Source organism: Pagrus pagrus (assembly GCF_965226575.1).
Source record: "Pagrus pagrus genome assembly, chromosome: 3".
Lineage (NCBI taxonomy): Eukaryota > Metazoa > Chordata > Actinopteri > Spariformes > Sparidae > Pagrus > Pagrus pagrus.
In genome coordinates this window covers 13,290,358-13,317,126 of record NC_140187.1, presented here as the reverse complement: position 1 = coordinate 13,317,126, position 26,769 = coordinate 13,290,358, and the positions used below count along the sequence as shown (strand labels likewise).

Genomic DNA, 26,769 nt, shown 5'->3' with positions numbered 1-26,769 from the left:
GAGTAGTCATGATTTCTCTGCTCGGCCTCGGAGGACCAATCAGAGCAGGAAACAGATCCTTAAAAGTAACCGGTGACATCATGGATTTGGCAACGATTATGAAAACAAACTCTCTTTCACTCTATACACAAACAGAGCTCAGTGTTGTGAAAGAGCGACTGGACTCCTTCTATCAGCTACTTTCAAGTCAGAGATACTGAAAGAGTGAAAAACATTTATTAAGAAGGTTCACACAATAAGTTACTTTCAATGTATAAAATTACAAAAATGGTACAAAAGGACGGAACAGGAAACAATCAGCAGTTCTTCACATACAGAGTAGAAAATCCAACTCACAATCTAACAGAGCACCATCACACTAATTGAAAATTAAAATTAAAATAAAACATTTTTATCATTAGTCCAGTGAGAAGACCAAAACCAACAATGTGTCCGTCTCTCTAGGGCGTGGTCACACATCCGTGACATCAACACAAGTGAATATTCGTCTTCTGTTCACTTTCTACGCAAGCGAAGGGAGAAATGAAACATTTGCATTCAGTGGCAAAGCAAAGTCGCGTATTGACTTTGCATGAAGATCCACATTGATGAACTTTGATCTATAAAATTTGGACTCAAATATTTTTACTGTGAAAAAAAGGCCAAATAAGTTTCTTACATTGTTCGGCAATGTCATTTTCAGGAAAAAATACTTAAACAGAAGAAAATAATGCACTTTCTGAAGACAACTTTCAGAACTTCTATCCTGCCAGTAGAGTAATGATCGGATACCAGTGCTCTCTTTTTGTAAAATATTAAATCTGGATACATCAACTCACTGAAATCATATTCATGTATGGTAACATGAGGGCTGCTGTGGCTCTGACAAAATGATTTGGAAGCTTTCAGTGACTGATTGAATGTAAACAGATCCGTTGTCATGGTTGATACTCAATCTGCTGAAAGGGGAAGCTCACTCAAAATGAAAATGAAAATGAAAACTCAGTCGTTATCTACTCACCCCCATGCTGGTGATGAGTCGGTAAATGTTTTGACGTCTATAAAACTTTTCTGGAGCCTCAGAGTGAAAAACAGCATTGGAACATGAGGTACATGGTACGTTGTTAAAAAAATAAAAAAAATAAACAATAAAATGGCTCCATACAGCGCGTCTGGTTTAATCAAAGTCTCTGGAAGCCCTGAGATCCCGAAACTGATTTGAAAAGACGTTATTTTCACCCTGTTTAATCTTCAGTGTAGCTGCAAAACTTAAAGGCATCAGTGCATCCCGTCTCAAGTGGGTGCACAAGGGTGTAAACACCATCTTTTCAAATTAGTGTGGGATCTCAGACGAGCTGAAAGGAACAATTTTATGTTTTCAAAACAAGTCTCCATCTACTTCAGTTGTTTTGGAGAATGTTGCAACGCTGTTTTGCTGTGAAGCTCCAGAAATGTTTTGTGGACTACAAAACTTCACCTGACACGACGGTGAGCAGATAATGACAATTTTTATTTTTGGGTGAACTTTGGAGGCAAGACGGTGTTTGTGGGGTTGACGTAATGAAGGAACTTTTTGTTTTTATAGTAAACAAAGTTAGATTTTTTCTCTTTTCACAGGGGCTGTTGATAATAACAAAAAATACAGAATATCGCCAGAATTATTATTTAAAAACAACAAAATTTAAAACACAATAAAGGCACTGTATTGGCTCTGCAGTAACTGTTTTAATTAGTTTCTCTTTCTCCGGTTTAAAAATGATGACATTCCTGTTCTGGCCTGAGTGCAACTAAAACAGTCTGTACATTCTGGTTGTAGTTCAATGAGAAGAGCTCTTTTACTGACGCCATTTTGCTCGAGCCTGCACACACAAATGGAGTTAAAGCATCCACACGTGCAGCGCATAGGCAAGTACTAAAGTCTCTTGCATGTGTCTACACTTTTGCAGCCATTGTGCGCACACACACACACACACACACACACACACACACACACACACACACACACACACACACACACACACACACACACACACACACACACACAGTGACTAGTAGCAGGTCCTTCGTCAGCAGAAACGGGACTGCGCTCTCAGCACTGTTGTAGAGGAACAACTTCTCTAATATTCAATTCCTTCACTTCTGATATCTCTTTGTAAAATAACCAGACACAGTACAGCAGCAGAGAGGCTCGTGTGCATTTAAAGTCCTGTCAGGAAAACGGTCTGCGCCAAATCTTTGCTGAAAGTGTGAATGTGTTGCAACGAGAGACCGCTGTGTGTGTGTGTTTCTGTAAATGGTGTCGATGTGACCCCGTTGCAATCGCACCGCAGCTTAACCTCTCTCTGATGCCGCCATCTTTAGGCCTCCTCTCGTCTCTGGAGATGCACTCCGATCTCCATCTGGTTCTCCAAACACTCTTTGAGCTTGTCCTCAGTGAGTGTCAGCCGCTGCTCCAAGATCGAAACCGTCTGGATGGAGGCAGAGAGAGGAGGAGAGGAGCAGGACAAAGAAAGAAAGAAAGACAGAGGGGAAGGAAGGAGATGGATAAGAGAGAAAGAGCATGTTAGAGAGGGCTGTACAGCATCAGCCTGACAGTAATGACTATATAATGGCCGTGTTTGTGTGTGTGAAAGAGGCAGTTTGTGTGTGTTTGAGACAGATGTGGTGCGTGCGAGACAATCCAGCTGATTATCGTATAGAGATCTGCTGCCTGAGCCGAAAACACCAGAGTTTCTGTGTCTGGCACGCACTCACTCGTCCTCCCTCTCACACAGTTGCATAAACACACTTACGCACACGGAGAAGACAAGAAAGTCGCTATCCGAAACAGGATGGGTATGTGTGGGTAGTGAGATCACAGCGCGACATACTTTTCCTCTCAGCATCCTCCAAACAGTGGCAGTATTTGTTGTATATTTGCGGCCGTACATTTGAGCACCGTGTGAACCGAGAGTGTTTTATCAGAGGAGCCTGCAGGTGTGATTTCAGGGGCGTAGCCATCTGATTGAACAGATTATTGAGGATGGAGCTGGAGGTTCCACTTTCTATTGTATCTAAACTTCAGCAGCCACATTAAGGCGGCAGAGACAGAGTGAGAAGTAGATGATTCATGTCCGGAAAAGGCACTTCAAACATAATCTTAAGTCACTATATTGGTATTTTGTAAAGATAATGTGAGAGTTTTCAAAAATATCCTCAAATTTCCTCTACTGCACTTTTATTTCCCCAGTCTGTTAGTTGTTCAGTATCTACTATGATTTGACTGTTTATATTATTTATTTTATTTCACTGTATTCTCCATTTAATGATATAAAATGTCTCTGTCTTTTACAATATGAAAAGCATGTTAAATGTCCTCTGTGTTTGAAAGGCGCTATACAGACAAACTTGCCTTGGCTCACTAAAAAGATGATCGGTATGTCTTTGACATTTTTTTTTCTCATTTATTTCATGAATCAGCAAGGTGACTGGGAAAGAAAACATGAATGATCCACACTGAATAAATCTGCAGGAGGAAAAAACTGATGAAACAAGGGAAACGTGTTTTTAAATAAACATGACAGCAATTTCAATGAATCTTCTTCTGGAAACACAAAAGTGTCGACGGTTTTCCAAATTGTTTACTTGGCTCAGGTTGCCTGGTGACAAACACAATCCCGGTGAGGAAGCAGTTTTTGGAAAGCACTGCTTGGCAACAAAAAATTCAGCTCAGGGCAGGAACAATCATACAGTAAACATGTCATCCACAGACAGATGAGGCTCTCTAGATTTGGACCAGTGAGTGAAAGATATGTCAACATGTCTTGACCTGTAATTTCATGTTCCTCTGTGTTCCAGCGAGTGAAATTTTGAAATTGCTAGAGAGCAGCGCAGAGATTAGTCATTTATCAAAACATGCCCAGCTGCGTATTCGCTGGAGAGAAAGACAGGCATGTCAAACCAACCTATTTAATTTACCCCAAAAGTGGTTAAAACTCTACAGTCGGTAACTCAAAACCATTTTATGATACGCAGCTCAAATGAAGGCTCTACATACTTACACCTTCTCCTTATCTCTTATTTCATTATGTTCCAGGGATGTCTTTTTTTCATGAACATTTAATGGTCGCTTGATACAATCCGGGCAATGCTTGTAACACTATCATTGAATAAAGAAGTGATTAACTGATAATTGGTTATTGGATTTCTAAAGAGTTGAGGCAATGCCTGATTAGTTGATTAAAGAAATTTGTCTCATTCAGTATTTTTCTCCATCCACAGATTAAATTCTATCGCTTGATGAAAACCAAATTAAATGTGTATGTTGTCATGCATACTGCGAATAGCAAACTCACTGCACAAATGTATTAGTCTAATGTGAAAAGACTGAGAGCAAGAGACAATGAAAACAAATTCAAGGACGTATACTCAATACTCTTATAAATGTACTCTTGCTTTAGCCATAATTCCTTAACAAAATTAACATCCTAACCACTATACGCATAATCAGATTTCATATAATTATCCTAAAACTTACAGTGCAGGTGTGATTTGATTGGTGGCCCAAATTCATCAATGGCAAAAACAGTCCTTGCATTTACTTGTCCCTTATTGTCTGATGATTGATAGATGTGTCAGAGCCAAAGCCAAGACTTCATATCCGGGCGAGCCTCCAATCTACTAGCTCCTGCCCCCAATACAATCTCTTCTTGAGCATTTCTGTCATCAGTCTTTCTGAACAAACAATTGTTTCCTGGGTTTTAATTAATGTATTCTACGATAAATAACGATTACTTTGTGAGCACGGAAAAAGCTAAAGTGTGGCAGCGTAGCTACCTGCATTCATATCTGTTAGATTTACCAAAAATCTCTTCAAAAGTATGTTTTCCAGTTGTTTTAGCTGCTTTTTTACACGTTCACACCTCTCTTTCCTGCTCTGAAAAAGGCACGTCTGAGCTATCCAAAGCCCCTTGATTCTTACAAACTTGAATGTTTTGTCGAGACGTGACGTTTGAACCCGAGAAGGTCCTGGACTTATGTTCTTTAAAGGCTGCTAAAAAACGGGAATATTAAACAGAAGTATGATAGTACATCATATACTGGTTTTATTTAGACACATTGACGTTGAGAAAGGCTCTTTATCCAAGGCTGGATTTTTAGTTATTTAAGTTATTATAAAGTTTTAACTGGATTATGAATAAGGTTTTATAAGGCTGCAATCCAATGCAAGTCGTAAATCGATATTTCCAAGTTGATATTCCGACTTCCAATCTAAATGAGTCTGGTCGGCATCTGCTCGGCAAAACATGGATGTAAGCAGCACACGTATGTTAGTATATCAAGTTTTGGGACTACAGCAGCTGATGAATCAGATTAGCACATTAAAAAGAGAAAGAAAGACTGGGCTCGTACTGAGACTTCTATCAAGCGTAAATGAAAGTGAAAATGGCAACTACAAAGTTGTTGTCACAACACGTTTCACAACAAAAACACTCACACAAGTAAAAAACGGTGAAAAGGTAAAAGGTAACTGTTCACTGCGCGATTGTTTCCGACTGGGATTTCCAACTTGAATGACCGTTTTATTGCACTTTTCCATGTCGGAGGTCTTTTCTTTTTTTGTGCCAAGTACAGTTGAATGCAGCATTACTCCTGAACACAACCTGGGAGTTCAAATTTCACTTTGGCTGTCTAATAACTGCCAATAAATCATGTAAACTCAGGTTATCAGAGAAATGGCTGCAAACCAAAAGTATCAAGTCACCATGTGCAGCACGTTCTGCATGCTGCATCCAACAATCCAGATGTTTGTTAAGTGGCTGCGCTGACCCCACTGTGCCACACAAACACACACACACACACACACACACACACACACACACACACACACACACACACACACAGCCAGGCAGGAATAATCAAACATGTATCCATCGAGGAATTTAAAAAATCTCTTAGATAATCTCATATTCATACACACACAGCACACACAGATGCCAATGAGTTCAACAATGTGTGGGCGAGTGGTATTTTCTTTTGGGTCATCAAACCAGATAACAGCTCCTGCTTTTTATGCATCATTGGAGAGACAGGGCTTGTATTTCCTCTTTCTCTCCCTCTCTGCTCCAGTCTCCGTTTTCTAGATCAATACTACCCTGTTTATCTTACCAACCTGATATGGCTACCCAGTCCTCAGCCCAGCCAGCTATGAGTGTTTGTGTGTGTGATTCTGCACGTGTCCCCAGGCAGCGGCAACATTATACGGGCATATAGTTTTCATCTGGAGTAGAAACTAAATCTTTATGCTCCTAAAAATAGAGTGAGCTGTTTTTCTTTTCTCTCCAGAACACATTATACTCTCCATCGCCCTGAGCATTACTGGCCTCTGTTACAAACTCTCATAGCTTTGGTATGACCCACGCTACAATAGTCTGAAAGTCAAAGAAAGGCAAACCGGTGCCGGTGATAGGCGGCAAAGTCACTTCTTTTCTCTAAAAGAAGTTGACTGATGTGCGTGTGAGGGATAAAAAGAAGAGTATAAAATAACAGACTGGTGTCAGTGATTTGATAAAATCACGAAGAAAAAAAATAGTTGATAGACTGATATTGTGAGTAAGTCAGTGAACCGATATTAATGAACTGCAGGTGTGGAGAACCAACACTGTTTATATCCATAACCAGATCAAAATCCATTGTATTGGCAGGAAGCCAATAAAAACCCAAACAGTCATTAGTTAAAAGCCTCAGCTGAGTGTTTACACAACACACTCACTCCCAACTCATTGAATCAGCAGATGGTCAGTGATCTTAAGCTTCAAAGCACGACACCCTACGTACCTCTCTAGAGTTTTGGACGTGAAGGGCTCCGCGGTCAAGTTAACCTGTAATTTATATGCAGTGTCCGCTTAGACTTTCAAAATAAAGGCTCCGTGGTCACGTTAGCAACAATACATCATACACAACATCAGATTAGACTTTCAAAATACATCGTGCAGACAAACAGTTTGCATAGTATGACATATAATGACTTGTGCAATGTTATTTATGTTGTCAAATGGTCAGTTTGGTTAGGTTTAGGCAAAAAAACCAAAAACAAACTATTTACGGTTAGGCAACTACTTGGTTAGGGTTAGGAAAAGATCAAACTTTGGGTTAACATATCTGACATACGTGACATCAGTTACGTCATTTATGCATTTTTACTTACTATGGTACATAAATTCAAAACAAATCACTCTCGACACTCGGTCACAAACAGGATGTGAACCCTAGTCTCCCGAGGAAACGTCCTATAAATGACTCACCCAGTCACCCTAACCTACTCCTGACTCAAACTCTTTACACTACTGCACAGGAGAGCACTTCAAGAAATGATGCCAGAGGGGTACCTAGAGCATCAAACTATATTTTTAAGATTGATTGATTAATAATACAGTCTATAATGTCATAGAATTATAAAAAATGCGCACAACCATTTCACAGTGCAAGGTCATGACTTGATTTGTCTTTTTTTGTTGGAGCAATAGTCCAAAATTCAACAATAATTCAGTTAACAATGATACACGTAAAACAGAGAAAAGCAGCAAATCATCACAATCTAAGTTTTACACTTTTAAATAGTTTCAGCTCTACATCAAACAATCAGTATCTTTGTTTTCTTTCCTTTCTTTGTAGCAATTTCTTGGTACTTATCATATTTGCAGCAATAATATATTCTCAATTAGCAAATACTGGCTTATACCAGTCCAGCCTTTCTTTTATATGATTTTCCAAAGTTGTTAACAGACTGGAAAATATAAATACCATCATGTTTGTATCAAATAGAAAGACATTACTGTTTTGATGCTTTCTAATCTATTGTAAGATTTCATATTTCACAGTTGTGGTAACGTAAAAGAAGTCCCGGGAGCAATTTTAAGACACATGCTTGCAGTCTCCCAGAGCACTACTATAAACATAAAAATGAGAGATTGCTTTCAATTCCTTTAAATCTCACTGTGGTGAAAATAAACGGTTATGTAGTCCACAGCCTAAACTTTACTCACAGAATTGATTTTAATCTTTTCTGAGGAACCGTTATGAGTAAAATCCAGTAACATGTTTCTTTCACTTTCTCCTCATGTTCCTGGCAGCTAAAATTACAGCCGCTTTAACAGGAATATAATGTCAGTGGACAGGTCGTGATGTATGAATCTCTGTTCTGACACATACGAAGGTTAAGCTGAAAAAATTCTAGCTTATTGGTCTGGTAGTTTGGGGGAATTACAGAGCAGAAAAAAGGAACAAGAAATCAAAGAAACAAGTGTTGATAAAATAATTTCTGTTACGTTTTAGTTTCCCCTATGAGACATCCAAGAAAAAGTTCACAAATCCTCTCACGCAAACTTGAGGAAGAGGAGGCGATACTGCGATTGAACTGGTCAATGAAATCGGGAGAGAGAAAGAGATCAATTCTTCATTCAGGATTATTCATAATAAGGAGGCAGAGTGTAAAAGAAAAGGAAAGTGTGAGTAGTGAGAGAACATGTACATGATGAATTATAAGACAGAGGGAGAGGAAACAGAAAGGGGTATACAGGGGTTGAGGATTGGGGGAGGGTGGAGGAGCAGACAAGTGAAAAGCAGCTAACACAGCAAACTGTGGCTTTGGAAGCTTCAGTCTGATGCTGAATAATTCATCGTCTTCCCTCCCAGTCTCCTCGACTATTAGAGTTACAAAGAGCAGTAACAGTGAAAAATAATGCCGGGGAAAAGACTTATGAAGGAGCGGGAAGATAGTGCAGAAATAAATAATGTAACTTTGTCAGCCTAATCTCCAGAGGACGAGGGGCAGTAATTTAAATCGCCATATTAGAGAAAGTTGAACAGAAATTAGAAGAAGAGTGTTAGATTATTACTTCTATTACTTCACACACCTTTTCCTGCACTATAAAACAGAATCAGTGAATTTTTTTGGAGATAAACTCTCACACAAGACTGACTTAGAAATAAAGTTTTTAGAGAATTAACATAGTGTGATAGTTCGATAGTGGAGCCATTTTTGAGCCTCAGACCGTCCTGCATACCTATTTTAAGTTCCAGCAGTGTGATTGAATAAAAATTACAACACAATGCAACTTAACTGAACTAGACTGTTCAAACAACAGTTGAGTTTTTTTTGTGTGTGTATAAAAAAAGCAGGTGAGGTGCAGGTCGCTTGTCGGCCAGTGTTAACATCTGTAGGGGTGAAAAAGCTTGTCGAAGCCTGTACCACTGTGCTATTTGCAGCATTTTTATTGATTTTTATGCAGGCTTCTGCACAGGTCCACTTGTAAAATTCACTGTGTGGATTCTCACACCAATCCCAGATTCTTCAGTTTCAACACCTAGTGTAGGAAGGAAATTAAAAGGAGCTCTTTATTTACATTTAATGATGTCGAGTGGGGCTTTACCATTTTAATTTCCACTACAACAGGGTTTCCTGCTTGATGGTGTGTCTTTAACTGATGACTTGCTTATCTTGAATAGTGGTCAACAAAGCACTCATAAATACTCTTTCTCCCTCCAGTACTATCGAAGAACAGCTGTTAACAAAGCTCTGCTAATGTGAAGATAAAGATGTTTAATTTCCTATAAATTCTTCACAATCAAAGTCCCCCGTTAGTTAGTTTTTCAAAAGCTTTTACTATGGAGCAGCAAAATCAGTATATGTTGGGTTTTCACCGGCAGCAACTTAACACGACTCCTGACACAGCTGAAAGCATATATGATGAAATCATTAAGATCAAGCAGATATCAGACAGTACAGGGACACAGGAGAGAAACTAAAAGAGATTCAGATAAGAGCTACAGAAGTACTTAGAGCTGCAGAGACTTTTGAAAATGCCTTTTTTCTCTGGTCTCCTGCACAGATATGAGTCTTACAATAGTAACAACACGGTGGCGAGACTTCACCTCAACGGGGCGACTCGGCCTGAAACCTTCATTTTTTAAATCCATGTTCACTCGCTTGCAGTCTTCTTCTTCTCTGCCTTTGTGCATTACTGCCACCTGATGATGAGTAGATTAATGTAAAGCCATTTGCAGGACTGTCATGGGTAAATTTTCTTTACTTATTCTTTTTATGTTTTTTTAGTTTAATTAGTTTTTGAATTAGTGGTTTAGACAGTACAGTATCAGCTGGGTTTTAATAAATAAAGTTTAAATAAAGAATGTGGGTCAGGTTCATTCATATAATCTATAAAGACAGCTCTACAAAACCCATCCATATATCTATCACTGAAGAATTTAAACCAAACAAAAAAAAGAGCCAAAGGATGAAACTAAACACAGATGATCCATCTGGTAACAGTGTTGGGGTACAGCGGGCTTGCAAGAAAGAGGCTGGCACCACCCTCCTGGTAGGGGTTAGCTAGCTGCCTGGCTGCCCTGGGCATATATTAAACGCTCCCACATGCCGGACTGCAGCTTGAAAGGGAAAGCAAGAAGGAAAGAGTAAAGAAGAAGAAGAAGAAGAAGAAGAAGAAGAAGAAGCAAGAGAGAAACCTTTGACAGAAACACACACAAGAAGTGTTGCTGCATCTCTGTAGGGCCATTAAGCATTTACACTTACTACGAGAGAGTGAGGCAGAGTGCCGCCAACACTCATATATGAATGATGTGTTTTCCTCAGGGCACGCTCACAACCTCTGGCTAAAACCCTCCACACACACACACACACACACACACACACACACACACACACACACACACACACACACACACACACACACACACACACACACACACACACATAACCTCTCTGTGCTCTCTCATTCAGCTCCTCCCAACAGTTTCTCCTCCTCTACCTCTTCACCTGACTCTCGTCTCTTTATGATGCTCTTTTTTCTATCTTTTCTCCCGCCTTTCATTTTCCTTAATTCGATTCTCACCATAAGTGAATCTATTGTGTCAAAATCCTTCACTATTCTTTCTGGCACTTGAAACCTTATCCAGTGATAAAAGTCTGTTTTTGGGGCAACATCACTCCTCTGGTGATTCATTATTTGGTGATTCTTTCAACAGCTCAAACAAAATACTAAGGAGAAAATGTGCAGCAATTATAGGATAATGGTAAAAATGTAAATCAACAATTTAAATGAATTACTCCCCAGCATGTAGACACACTTGGATCAGCATAAGAAATAAAAGCTTGATGTCATTATATCAGGAATGCACTGAGCTTAAAACTAATTGGCGATTCTTTTCAATATCTGACATCCACAGCTGCACATAATTCATAACAAAAGCCTTCTATGTAATTGAAGGGATTATGGCTTTTAATCATATGCAGAGTGTTCATTTACAGCATCTCAACACTGAGAGGAAAAGACAGAAAAGTAGCAGCATAAATAAACAAGATAGGTGTGAGGTTTGGTCAGATGCAGCCTCAAACACTGCAGAATAAGAAAACGGCAACAAAAACTTGTATAGCTTTTCTATACACTTAAAATATATAACACTGATGAATACAAGTTGCAAACTCAACAGGTGCAATCACTGTATTCTACAACTAGTTTTCCACAAAAATCTCTCAGTATCACGTCTATGAAGCTAAATAAAGTTGCACAGCATAAAAAAACTTAACATAAATTGATGAGAAGCAGACCTTCTGGTCTTATCTGATGGCTGTTATTGTCTGTTTTTGTTCAAGAGCCTATTTTTAGTCTTGCAGGCTCTGATTCGTTCTGAATTCAAACTGTGTCTGGCCTTCAACAACCACAGGAGCACTCACAAGAGTAGAGCCACACCGAACATAGCCAGCATGGTGCGAGTGTGTGTGTATGTACTGTACTCACAGGTTATATTGATCTTTTTCCTCATCACTTCAGTAATGGCTATTCTGACATGGGTACATTTGTGTAACTTAAAACCAAAATGTATCATTTACATTTGAAATAATTAATAATTTAAGGATTAAAACTTTGTCTACACAGTGTTGCATGACAGGGGAGAATACTGTTACCAACTTTTCCCCCTAAAACCATAAGTGACCCCGGCACAATAACCGACCTCTCCTCTATGTTTTAAATACATGAAATGTCTCCAAAACTGCACAAAAATGATATATATATGAATATTTATTCCTGTTATTGCCTGAAATGGACTATCTCTCCAAACTGAAGACACTTGGTTGGATGCTTAACGCCCAGAATAGGCCTCATTAACTTTTGGTTAATAGATAGATTTCCTTCTGTAACATTGCGAAATAGGGTGTTTGGACATTTCCATCATTTCTCAAGGAATAATGCATAGATCTTGATGAAAAAAATCATGTTTATTTAGGTGGTTAGTATCTATGAGTGAGTATAATTTCATCCAGATTCTAGTTTTGAATTCTTTTTCTCATTCTCTCCAGAGTGGAATCTACTTTGTGGTGCAGAAGTGAAGCAGTGACCAAGGTTAACAGAGCTGAATAATATGGCAAAAAAATGTTCATTGCCATTATCTCGACACTCAGTGAACTGAGTGACGATCGTAGTCAGAACGGTAATTTCTGCATTTCATTTTCACCGAAAAAATAAAATAATATATATTTTTAAATTTAAAAATATAATATATTTATAAAGATCATGATGGTGTGATTTTTGCTGGAGTCTGTACCAAACAAGCCTGTTCCCTCACATCTGGAGAATATTATTTGTAGGTCAGGGCATCTGTGCTTTTATCTACCACACATCTGTGTAGAGTAAGCGCACGTGTGTAATGCAGTAACAAACAACTCACAGGAGGTTGTTCTTTTTTTAATACTTCAGTGTCTGAGCTGTTTAAATCATCTCTGGCCTCTGGCAGGTTGAAAAGCAAAGGGAGCTTTTGTTCTGAACAGCGTGCGTTGGTGGCACAGCCAGAGTACAATGCATGCTGTTTGTCATGAAAGATTAACACACATTCTGCTCACCTGAGTGAGAATATCCAGTTGACCTATTATGTGTTCCAGGGTGCTGGCTAGACCAGGGGGGACGCCTCCATCTGAGGCCTGTGCTTGAACCCGGGGCTGATGCTGCGGTAAGCCCTGGGTCTGTGTCTGGTGGGTGGAGGAGGAGATGGAGCTGGGGTTTCTGTAGGTGAGGGAATGAGTCGCTCTGCTGTGGCTGTGACTGCCGCTCTGAGCGTGGGCGGCAGCGTGGGAGTCCTGTCCGTTGAAATGTTCCGATGGTTCAGAAGCCTAAAAACAGAAAGAAAGGAGGGTGAGGAGTTGAAACATAGATGGTGCTTCACATACAATATATTAGATACATGAGAACCTCCCAGCTGCAGAGGGGTGTCATTAGCGTACTGTAGTATACTATAGAGCACATTACAGGGATACTGACATGATATTTTTGGTGCTCATTGCGTGTACTATCAAAAAGAAAAGAGCTGAAACAATGACACAGGGTTGTTACTTGTTTAAACCACATGAAGATCCTTTTTTCAAAAGAAAAGAACAAAGTGCTGAATTATATCATTGATGAATCACAGACTGACTTACTGGCGGGTCATCATATAATTAATACCATTAAAACCCCCTTAAGTTAATATTAGATCTCCTGAGGCTTACTCAGCCCGTAAAAAACATATATCATCAACAATCTTTTTTGAACAAAAAACCAAAGCAAATTTTTTTTTCATCATCGGCATGAGCAACATATTTTGCTCAGATGTCCATCAGGCTCTTTTTATGTGCTGAATGTGTGGTCGACACCACAAACATTTGTGACTCAAATGTTCTTCTGAATACAATCGTGTTCAACTTGCATCAACCCACCGACTCTTTTTTTTCTCTTTTCAAGTGTTACATTAAGTTTCTTTTTATTAGTCTTACCTTTACAATCTATAATATTGTCATCCTGATTTTCCATATTGTAATTTGCTATTTTGGTCTATTCTATACACGACATGTGCTGCACGTAAGAGGGATATTTCATCTGTTGCTCCTACTTCCTTCCATTTTCCCCCGCCTTTCTGGCTAAGTTTCTTTACCCAAATTGAAGTTTCTAAGGATAGATGGTGTTGTATGTTGTTAGGACTGTAAAGCCTCTTGTCTGCCTTTCTGTGTGGAGTCTGCATGTTCTCCCCGTGTCCCTGTGTCTGTGAGTACCCTGGTCTGGGTACCTCCTCCCACAGTCCAAACACATAGAGGTTTAGAGTAATTGGTTACTCTAAATTGCCTGAAGGTCTGGACGTGAATGCAAAAACAGTTATTAGTCGTTAGCTGTTAGTCTCTGTATGTCAGCCCTGCTCCCCTAATGTCAGCTTGGATCGAGACCTTGCGCTAGATAAGCAGTCATAGATAATGGATGGGTGGATGTCTACAAAATCAGAGGGAAAGAAATACATTATGCCAAATTACTATGCTCTTTTATTGTCACATTTGGAAAGCGTGATAAAAATACAATTACTTTTTCCCTCCATCAACTAATTCATTAATTCATTTACCTCCATCACTATAACAAATCCTCACCTTCACTTTTTCTGAATTTGCTTAAATGTACATTGTTTCAGTGAAGCCACCTGTAAGACAGACTTCAGACGAGCTAGAGTCAGAAGATGGAAACTCTCTCTCTCTCTCTCTCTCTCTCTCCCTCTCTCTCTCTCTCTCTCTCACACACACACACACACACTCTGACACACACTGCCAGTCAGTCTGCCTGTGTTGTGATTAATCCAATGAGACATAAACACATGAAGGTCAGTGACCACATCTCTCCATCGTCATGTTTATGTGACTAAAACTGTGTGCACACATCTATAGGTTTCTTCATATTTCTGTGTGTGTGTGTGTGTGTGTGTGTGTGTGTGTGTGTGTACGCGCATCTGTCCCAAGACTAAATTTCTCTTCTCCATCTCAGCGAGGGAGACAACAACTGTTTTGCTCATCACCACGCAACAGGAAATCTATTCACACTCATCTGAACATGTTTAAGACGGCAGTCTCAAACTGTGCTCTTACTAAATGAAGCCAGATGAGCGGAGCTGTCAGCTGTCACCTGGCTCTACACATTCGCCCCAGACAGGGGTCAAAACAAACTGCCAAAAGCAGTCATGTACAATGAGATGTTCCTTGACATGATTTTTAATCTGTTCCTGAGTCACCTTGTGTCAGTGGTGAAGATGTAAAACAATAACCGTAGAACATAGAAGATTATTCACGAAATGTGACATTGCTTAACTCAAACTGTATCTTCATGACTAACAAATGATCTAAAGTGTAAAACTGTATCCTCCAGAGAATGTTTAAAAGTCTAAGACAACATGAAAGAGGTTGCCACCTTTGCAAGCTCTGCAGGAAAGTGTAATGTGTGAAAATGAGATCACGCGGCCAGAATCAATTGCACGCTGAGGAAGAAAATGGAAGAATAGGAACTCGATGCCCTTCAGCGCTTTGCAACTAAACTCGCAGCTGGTTCAGCACTCAATGTGGTCTCAACACATTACTTGGTGCATGCCTAGACTGAGCAACAATAAGGCTATTTCTATCACAGAGGAAAGAAACTGTCCAATCAGTCACTGTCTTTTGCTCAAAATCAAAATGTACCTGTGATATTGTGCACATCTGTGTTTGTGACACAGATTGTAATCACTGATGTCAAAGCTTTCATGCAGACATGGTATAGCCAGCACCCAGATAGCAAGGAGGGTCTTCTACAGGTGGTCTTCACATGGTTATTGACAGTGTTGAGTGTGAATTACTAACATTGCAGTACGATCCCCTTAGAGTTTTAATCTGTCAAAACAGGCAACCTTCAGATTTTGCTGCCATTATGAAAAAATTCAGTCAGTGATGAAAAAGATTCAGTTAATGCGATCTCTGGTTCACAGTGAAGCTATGTGGTAAGGCAAAACTATTTTATTTGGATTAAATGACCAAAGCAGAACATCTGTAAACAAAACTATGCATATGATTCAACAAGTGGTTTAATTAGACATGTTAAATTAGAGCAGTAGGGTCATATGCTCCCATATAACAACTAAGACGTTAAACAAGTAAGATATGCTGGAAACAAACTGTTAAAAAACGTTTTTTCGCACCATTTTGACCTGTTTTTTAAGCATATAACAAAGTCAAACATTAATCACCACACTTCACCAGAGCAAACAAGTAAAGTCCCTGGTGTTGCAACGCTGTTTAACCATTTACACAACAGAATTATTTTGTTTTCAGTATCGTTGCACAGATTGTGTCGCCACCACTGCGGCACAGCGCTACTAATAACTGTGTCAAATTTAAGTATGGTCTATATCATCGTTTCACAAAAGTGCCACATCACAAATTAACTTGTAAACCTGATGAATAAAACAAAAACACTGAATCAGTAAATGTCCTTTATTTTGTCTGCTACTCCAAAGGTGGTGCTCTGGTCTTCTGTTGGTAGCCGAACAAAGACAGGAGGAAAGAGAGGAAGAGAAAGAGAGAGAGAGGAGACAATAGAGCTGTTCTGCTGAGCCTACAAGCTTCACCAAGACTGGATTAACTTATGTTGAGAGTACGATTTATAGCTTTGTATTAAACCAGCTGCTTAAACACACAGCGAGCAAACCCCCACACGTGCTCGTACAGCACGGCAGAGGCAAACATGGATGTAGACATACTATATGCACTTGGTGTCTCTCACACACACACACACACAGTCAAAAACAAATGTTTGCTGGTTTAAAATCTGAAGCTTTTAGAAAGAAAAAAAACCAATATGAAGTTGTAATCGTGAGGAAAGGTGCAAGTGAAATACAAAAAGCAGATAGGCATTCGTATTTTCTTGATTTAAAAAAATAATCTTAAACCAAAAAAAAGAATGAAATCATGTTTCACACATTTTCAGTGTTTTTCATTGAATGCTTAACAAATGTGGCAAAACCAGACTAATTATGTGTTAAAAAAGCAAAGTTTTCTAGTTGTCGAGCAGCAAAATGGTTTACACAGTGGCCTATTATGGGCTTTATTTGCCTTATTACATACCATCGTTTGCAATGTGACATGTGCACATAGAGACGTTGACGCCAAGACAATATATTGTTCTACAAACTCAACACGTCCGCTACCACCGCAGCCGTACGTGGGGGCCAGGGAAAACCCTGTACGCACACACGCGCATGTTAACACAGCGCACACAGTAACCACCCTCCTAATGAATCACCTGGAGTGGAAAAACCAACAGTGGAAAATTTCCTGAGGCCCAAATTAAACTCTTACAGTAGTCTGACACAGCAAGCCATCAATACACCCTGCAAGCTGCATTCAAAACCATTCATCATGCTACATGCACACACAGAGTGGGTTCGCCACCTGAAATTTTAGAAATTATTTTTACGGTAGAGCAGAAAAGTGAACACGGGTGAAATGAATGTCTGGGCAGCTGGTTCCAAAAATTGATTTAAGTCTCAACAGGATGATGTATGGGAAAAGAAATCACCAAATCAACAAAGATACCCTGGAGATATTTAAGAGTATGAATTTCTTATAAAGTATGGCTGTAAAATCCCAGAATGCACACCTAAAATATTTTACAATACAGTTGTTGCAGGTTAAAATAGTTAAACCCTTGAAATGAAATGAAATGAAACCCTTACTGCTCTAGGGATGCAGCCGTATGACTTGTTGCATTCAGCTGGATGTGTAAACAGCGGCTGGGATTGCAACAGCAACAGTAAGAGTTTCCAGTTCAGTCTCGCCGTTTACTCAACATGTTCTATGTATTCAGCTGGATTATGGATGGCAGACCTTTCTCACAGTGGACAATTGGACTCGTCAAACACAGGTGTAACTAATAACATTAATTGTGGCTGTATTTAATGTACGTGCATCAGTGCCAGAGCTCTGGTGTTATGGCTTGCTGGCACATCTTACAGAGCCGTCATTAGTGTTATAAGTTACACCAGTGCTGGATAAGCCAATTCAGGATAGAGTTTGATGGAAGCTCTTACATTTTTATAGGATTTTCTTCTTATGATTTCATTCCTACATAGGTACAAACCGCTAAGTATAGGAAGAGGAACTCACACCAGACACATAACAGTAGCTGCGTTCACATGGACCCTCATATTCCTCTAATAATCATAATAACCCAATCAGAAGAGACTAATCTGATCCACCCTAGTATGAATGATGAATTTTCAATCAGATCAGGAGGGATGGTGTAAACCTTTCATAATCTTTTGATTATGAAAATATTTGCGCCTGATAGCCATCGAAATGCTTAATCGAATAATTTCTCTCTGGTTTATTGAATACATTTATAAGATTGCTGCTTAATTACAAAGAACAGCAGAAAGGCAAATATGATTCCCAGGAAACGATGCAGGTTCATCTTGATGGAGTGAATGAATGAATGATTGAATTGATTTTTCTCAACAATGTTTTGGGGGAAAAAATCAATGTGTATTGAGAAGTCTACATAAATTCTTCAAAAGCAAAAAAAAAATGAAACGCTGTTGGCTCAATCATCTAGCCTGCAGAGATGCAACGCTAGCAACTGGGTTTGGGAGTTTGATGTTAAAACATCGTCAGATGTACCAGAAGATTGTCATTATTGCCCACCTAGGTAACTCTGCAGCTTTAAGAAGCAGATATATTTGATATATGGAACTTTTGAATGTTATTTTATTAGCCAAGCTTAACTGAAAAAAAAGTACAGCGATTCATCCGAAAAATGCAGACTCCTTCGCCGACAGCTGATCTGAGTCATTTAGAGAGCAGCCCCCATTGTAAACTCTATTGCAGCATCACTGTAATGTATAGACAAATACCATAATTAACAACAATATGCACCCAGGAGCACAATATGTGTTACCGCCAGCTGTCGCCAATTAACAGACCTACTGACTGTTAAAGGATAATGTCTATATTTTACTTTAAATTCATGCCATTCATCCAGGACCGCCCTTTCCTTTACATTACTTATTGAACAGATGGTAAAGCTGGAAATAATAGATCGTGTTGTACAGCAGAAGAAGCCTCACTCTTATGTACGCTTTGGAACAAAAAAAAATCCACAGGTGTTAATATTATATGTAATATTGCCGGCAAAGACAATCGATCACCCATTCCTTCCGAGTCACAATTATAAATTAAAACACACTCTTTCATTGAATAGGTTGGGCTGGAGGGTGTTTGTGTCGGAATATAACCACAACATGCAGACAAATCTTTTCATCAGCTGACATCTCAGTAATTACAGCAAAGCAGAAGTTTTAACGTTTAGCGATGCCTTCTGATGAATGAAGCCTGTGATGTGAGTCAGCTCTGACTTATGCCTCTGGACTCGGCTATAGCTTACAGAATCGACAGGGGAGGGTGTTTCTCGCTAACCCCTTTTATTAATGCTACTTAGTCAACTTCTCACTCTCGTTTTCCATTTCCCTCTGACTGCCCCTCTCACTCATTCATATTTTACCTAATCTTTCTCTCCCTGCTACTTCTTTTGTCTGCCTCTATTTTAATCTCTTTTCCTCCATTTCTCCTCATTCCTCTCTTTCAATCTCTCTCTCTGTCATTAGTATAGGGGTCAGTTAATGGCTCTTAAATTTTCTCTTTTCATTATTCTCATCCTTCTGCACCTCAATCTTTTTTTGTCTCCAATGCGCTAATAGTGTCTATCTCCCTCACGTGCTCCCCCTGTTTTCCCACTTTCCCTTCTACCTTTCACTCTCCCGGGTCCTCGCGGATGTTCTCTCGCTCCACTGGACCATTAGGCTCTCTTTAACTCCATTGCTATCTTATCTTCCACACTTCCTTGTCACAACCCCGCCTTTCCCCCTCTCTGGCTCGCTCTCTCTCTCTCCCCTGCTGTCAAATGCATTCGACGTCCGCTGTCAGAACAATACCACCTGCCTTTCCATACCAGCACCTTAAAGATGCAAGCACGCAACCACAAACACTGTGACAGAATCTGCAGATTACCGCGCAATGCTCTGAGGTCTTAAATACATCCGCGCCTCACGGATTGTTTCGCTGCTTCCACTGTTTTCAAGTCTTTAATTAAGGAGAGTGCCAGTAAAGTTTGGTCTGCTATAGCATAGTCGCAGCAGCCTATTAACTCTTGTAAATGAATAAAATAATGGTGAAGAAAGATGGAAGTTCATACAGCTACTGCAGTCTCAGAACCCCCTCCCCGCTCTCCAATCCACATCCTAAAGCTGAGCCGAGCGGTGCAGTGATGTGTGTGCGTGTGTGTGTGTGTTGAGCTGTGAAGGGAAGCCTGCTGTGAGTGTGCAGCTCGTCTGGCTGCACACGTGAGTGGGAGAAAGACCCAGATGTGAAGCTAGAGACAGGAAGGGGGGAGGGGGGTTGGATGGAGGGATTAGGGCGGATGTGATCAGAGAGAGCTGATCTGCCTGTCAGCAATGGTTGGCACACACACACAGACACACACACACACATACACAGACACACACAGACACACACACACACACGTCGATGCATCTATTCTCACACATCGAAACAGCGGTGCATGAAGATTTGCTCAGCTGTATGGAGCACAGAGACGGACTGAGTGAACCACACACACTCTCAATCTTTAGCTGCGAGAGACCTCATTTTAAAGCTGGCTTATTGTGTTTAACAAATGGGTCTACATGTTCCTGGTATAGTACCCATCACTGGCAAATTACCATGGAGCCTCACATCCAAGTACATTAAAGGATCAGCATATCAAATTAGCTACTTATGAAATCCCTGTGGATTTGATTCAGCGAGGGCAGCAGCCATGGGTGGCCTTTGCCTCTGTATGAATAAACACAGCATTACTGTCTCATTAGTCAATTTCTTCCCGGTGAAATGAATTATAGCTGGCCATGTGTAATACCGGATGTTGGACAAAGCAAGGAAGGATGGTTTTAACACCTAGGCCACGTTAGACGATTTAAACACAGACGAGAGGGCTGTAGTGCTGTACGCTTGCCAAGCTAGCCTCTGTACCACACGAGCCACAACCGAAAATGATCTCATTACTTTGATCTGTCTTTTTGAAAAGCCTGACTGGTGGTCTTCTATTTACTGGACTATACTGGCTGAAAGAAAATTGTCACTGATGATAAAACAGTCATTATTTTGCAGGCATACAACTATGACATATCAGAGGAACAACCCAATCGCCACAATAAATGTCGGCAATTTCAGTTTCTGCAACCTCTGTTGCAACTTTTTCTATCTTTAGGTTCAATTTTCAATTTTATCTTGTGACAACGCTTGTGCTCTGGTTAGGTTTAGGCACAAAAGCAACTTTTAAAAAAAGTTTATATGTTTTGGCTTAAAATAACTGGTCACCACAAACACAGCTGGAGATGTTACGATGTCTCGTTAAACTCATCAAACTCTGCCTTATCCTGCATACTGACTGCTACTCTGGCAATCCGCCACCAATGTGCATATTTTTTTTTTTTTGTACCCGTGACCCTTGTACCCTTTCTTATTAATTGCTGTCGACTGTCATTTTTTGACTGTTCTTGGGAGTTCTAGTAATGAATCACCTGTCTTTCTGTTATTTCCTACACTAGTATAGGGTGCCTTGTGTCCAAATACAGCTTTGTGGGGACTGGGGTTGTTAACGGGAAAACCTTTTTGAAATGTGGAAGACATGCAGATTTGCCAGTTTATTAGGTACACCTAGTGAAAACTAATGCAGCCTTGCAATTACTCTTACCTTCATGAAGGTTACAATGTTCTACATCAAATATCTACTGCCCCCCTCTATCACCAGTAGGTCTTTAAGGCCAATCAGGGTTTGCTGGTAGTTCCTCAATCAAGACTTAAAACTAAAGGAGACTGTGCTTTTGCGGCTCCTAAGCTTTGGAACTCTCTCTCCAATTTCATTAAGATTTGTGGATCCTCTTTATTTAACAGCTTTAATTGTGTTTTATGTGACCATGTACTGTATGTTTATACCTTATTGCCTCTGTGAGGCAATCTGTGATGTCTCTGCTTGACAGGTGTTATATAAATAAAGTTACTTACTTGACTTAATTACGTCAATGTTTTAGAGAGGTGTCGTTTACGGTCATTTGGGAGGATGTAGTATATGGTGCGGCTGACTATTGCTGTGTTATACTGACAGGTGGTTCTTACTGATGGGGCTCAAATGCCATTTAAATATCTAATAAATATATAATGCAATACAGTTCAACTGCATTACAAGCCTCCTAAATGACCCTACATTGAATCAACATATCTCTATAACAGCTCCGACAGAAAATGAACATTATAACCTTGATGGAAGTCAAATTAATTAAAGGACTGTTGTGATTCGCTGCATTAGAGCAACCTGTTGCTAAGTGCTTGACCGAGTTAATGTCCTCCAAAACGTTAGTTTTGTTTGATTCAGCTTTCTAAGACATAAACTACACCAGTCATTTAATCTGAACTGCCTGAATCCCATTGTTCAAACATGTATACCAAAGGTCTACTGATAAGTCCTAAAGCGCACGGTTATTCATATTTAGTTGCTGGTAGCTCCTTTCTGTTTTTGTGCCCAATATTTTAAGGAATGTTCTCTTACAGTTAAATTTTGCCAACTGATTATTATTACAAACAAGTGAACATATGTGACTGCGATTGCAGTGACCCTGGTGGTGCTAGTGACACACAGCTGTGTTATTGTTATTATAGCCACACAAAATAACTCCCATAAAAACTTCATTAGGTCCTGTACAATATTGACCATTTTGGTGGCTACTTCGATGAAAACCTGCACTTAATTTGCTTCATTCAAAGTGGTTACTCTTAGTTTTAGACTTAATAATATATTTTTAAAATATATTGTATTTTGGCATTGTTTTTTTTCCTCCATGGTGATGGGGCTTTTGACATGCAACTCTCAATTTCCAGTTCTTGCATATGAAGTGCAATCTTGAGTGTAAACTGATGATATTCACATTATGTGCTTCTCTTTATTTGGTTTGCAGTCAGGCTGAGCAAGCAGCAGTTCTGTACCACAACTCTTTTCATGGCTGCTTTCAGAAACAAGATCTTGTTTACTGTATTCTGCCTGTTATAGTCAATTTATAACAGACATATTAGATCCACTTATTCTGTATCAGAGTACCCCCTCTGTTTTATAATCTCCTCTTAAACACTTTTGAATACTCTTTCTAAGAGAAAAGAAAATGGCACATTTAGGGGAGCTGGTGACATTTTTCTCCTCTCTGCTTCCTCTCCGGCAACACGTGTCTGAGACTCGCGGCAGTTTATGAGAGATGAAAGGGCCTGTATTAATAATAAATTATGAATGGATAAATTATACATGAAAAGGAAAATCTAGGAAGCTGGCACTTCCAGGTGCAGTTAGTATCATTACTTTAACTGTAACAACTGGCAGATGACAGTTTATATAGAAGGAGGAGAGAAATGTCATTGCCCAGAACTAATTCAGGTTAATGAGGTTAATGTGTATATGTGTGTGTGTGTGCATACACTCTCAGTGTCAACATTATTCAAATGATACTCGGGGCAGTCAAAACATTTAATGCTATTAACACAAATTAACTAGAGTGTGAAGTCAAATACCAAAGCAGCATTACTGTTTCAATCATTTTAAACATGAAGTTCCCATTAAAGCTGAGTGACCCCTGTGGATATGACGCCTGCCACTGAATAATAAGCTTTCATGGTAACTACGTCAGTAACATGTAAAACATGTTGCAGTCAAAAGCTAAAAAACTAAAAGGTCTAACTCCACCATGTCTCTGTGCCCCTCCATCATACAAATCTAATATGTAGTGAACCTAATCAATATAACCAGGTACACTTATTGCCTTTGCAGAAGCCTTGCCAATCTTAATTGGAAAAGTTGGAACTGAACAGACGAACCAAACATTGGCTCTTTTTTTTTTACATTTTTAGCTGCCACCATGTAGAAGGGTGAGACGAGGGGTGTTTAGTTGGTTGCAATCTGCAATCTCCCCACTAGACACCAATAAATCCTTCACACTTGACCTTTCATTAAGGGATGGGTTTTTGCATTCACAGCTGTGTTTTCAATCTACAGCCACTAAACTACATTGTATGCACTTTATCCTCCTGTTAAAAATCCACATCATTATCATATAGAAATTGTAACTGAAATGTGTGCAATGTCTATCAAAGTATGTAATTAGGAAATAGCAGTGACTGTACATATGCAATAATCATTACACTGTATACTATACTATAGTCCCATGTTTAACCCTCACAGTTAAAGCAATGTCCAGAAAATAAACCAGATGGTTAGAAAAACTATGTAGGTGTCATCTTTACTGCTAGTGCTTAAACTGTGGCAGTCGTGCAGCTTAAACACTGTTAAAGAATACATTAATTTGACCTCAATTCAACTAAACTTAATTTTAATTAAAAAGGAAGAAGAAAATCCAATTGAGTTTATAATCTAACTCAGCACAGCTTTCCTTATGTAAGGAAATGAGTGAAATAAGACATGACAGAACTCTGTAACTGAGTCTTATTCTCATAATTGCCTAACTGTGCATTCTGTCAGCCAAATGTACTGATCCAGAAACGCCTTTCGAATGTTTTATTATGTCATAATACTTGCTACTTTGTGGGTTTACTGTGGTTTAAACTGTCAGAAATTATTTATTTAAAAGGTTTGAGGAAGATGTTTTTTGCCTCATCATATGTTGTTTTGTTGGTGTCCCAGTTTCCCAAATGACCAGAATTATTAAGACCCAGGTTAGAACTTATAACTTCAAAATGTTCCATTTTATTTTTCCTTTTTACCTTTCCAGGAATGTTGTGATTGTAATCACTGTTACAGAGTGTTTGATCAGTAACCCATGTCTCAATAAAGAGCCCATCCTGTCTGGAACACGCAGAGAGCAGGATCCTCCTGTTCTGGTACCTACACTCGCAATGGTAGAACAGCAAGAGCTACCAGTACTGGTAGCAAAAGCTACCAGTACTGGGGAAATAGGCCAAGTGGAGAAAAAATGCTTGAAGAAAAGAAGGAGGAAAAGAGAGCTGCCTCAAAAAAAAGAAAGGACTCTTGCAAGTGTGGTGACGTTGAGATGCGGGAAGGGATTGCTAACTGCAAAACAGACAGGAAGTTAGCTAAAACAATGGCAACGCTCACAGCAGCCTTAAAGTTAATGCTGGTTAACTGTTGCATCTAACTTTACAGATTAATTGTGCTCAATTATGACTGTTTTGTGAATGTTTTCTTGTCGACTAAGCTGAACCTCCGTTTAAATGTCAGGGAAATTAGTTGTTAGGAAGATCACTTAAACAAGCTACCTAAAAAGATTGGATGCCAGATTCGAAACCTTGTCGATTTAGATTTGTTAAAATGTTATTAAACTCCGTCCCTACTGGCTAAATGAGCCGAAACCTAAATGGACCACACAACAACACACTGTCAACCTGAAGCTTCCAAAACACAACAATAATCAAAAACATCACATACAGGACCGTACCATCACTTAAAAAAGCTTCTTGACACTATATGTTTTTTGTACGAACAGAAAACGAGTACAACCAAACAACAAGCAGATTTGAACAGTCTTGTACCTCCTCCCTTTATCAAGTAGATGTGAAGTAGATTGCTGAAGCTTCAGGCAGATGTATTTATAAAAAAAACATCATTCCCACTGAAAGGGTTCATTGGGTTTCACAAGAACAGTATTTCTCAGAAGAAGAGAATACCTTTCATACATTACACTAATCATCTCTCTCCACATGGTCCAACAGCACCATTTTCTAATCACCCTTTGAGGCACGTCTGTAATAACGGCTGTCGAGTGGAAGAGCTATTAAAATCCATTTACAGTCCGGTATCACAGCAGCAAGAGAGAAAGACAGAGGGAAAGAAAAAGGCCCCTGAGGGTTTCATGGATGGCATAAAGAAAACGGGTGTTTAAAGGGCATTAAAATCTGAGCAAATACACGTTTGGATTCAATGTGAAGACTGATGCTGCTTAAACACTTGCTCCAAAATATTGTTGCATAATAACTATGTAATGTTGAAGCTTCATGATAAATACAACTTTTGTTTAACAAACCATTTGATTTAGGTAAAAAAAAAAAATCAGATTATGATGATTTCCATTACCGAGCTGTTGAGAGAACAGATTTTGGAAAGTTTCCCTTAATCTTTGTAATTAAGTTCAAGTGTAACAACATAATAATACTGGCAAACAAATGGAAACCTAAAAAAGTACATGTTTGTGCCATTAAGGGTAGACAACACACTTGACATGATGGCAATGGTACATTGTAAGGTATATACACGTACACAAGTATTCCATGCTCTATGTACTATCGTCAGTTTGCTAATTAGTCATACATTTTGCCTTTCAAAGCATTAACTACTAGCACTGGTTTAATATAACACTATGTCTACTTTTTTCACCTCCTACATACATTGTTCATTATGAGTCTGATGCTATTCTGGATTTTCAATCAAGTGTAAAGGCCAGGTGGCATCACTGTGGCTGGATCTTAACTTCTAGCAGAGCGATCAATAAGACAAAAGCAAAGACATGGAGGGAATGTGTGTGTGTGTGTGTGTGTGTGTGTGAGTGTGTGTGTGTGTGTGTGTGTGTGTGAGTGTGAGAGAGAGAGAGAGAAAGAGAGAGAGAGAGGGAGGGAGGACCTTGGCTGTGCCCTTGTTGATGTAACTAACACTGTAGTAGTCAAAGGGGTTGAAATCCAAACCGTTCCCCGAGGTTCCCCAGCCAGCCTGTGACACCTTGTCCCCTTTGTGTGTGTGTGTGTGTGTGTGTGTTCATGTGAGTGACATCTGACAAGGTCTTTTAATATTTTAACATTGCTAATGGCTGCACTACTCTCTGACTGTCTGTGTGTTTCCCATCACTTATCTTTAAATCTTTTCT

The 26,769-nt window shown here is 39.4% G+C and overlaps 1 protein-coding gene across 4 annotated transcripts in view; it reads right to left on the bottom strand.

Annotated features, from left to right (window-relative positions):
* Nucleotides 1-200: 200 nt before the first annotated feature.
* The window catches only part of poc1a (POC1 centriolar protein A), a 41,723-nt gene continuing 15,154 nt past the window's right edge, over nucleotides 201-26,769 (bottom strand). For 3 of the 4 annotated variants that reach the window (XM_084350005.1, XM_084350008.1, XM_084350007.1), the window contains exons 10-11: nucleotides 12,875-13,141; nucleotides 201-2,447 (exon numbers count right to left, since the gene is read on the bottom strand). In XM_084350005.1, coding sequence (XP_084206131.1) covers nucleotides 2,337-2,447; nucleotides 12,875-13,141 — 378 coding nt within the window. In that variant the 3' untranslated portion in view covers nucleotides 201-2,336. The remainder of the gene's footprint in view (nucleotides 2,448-12,874; nucleotides 13,142-26,769) is intronic. The other variant, XM_084350006.1, reaches the window with a different exon arrangement.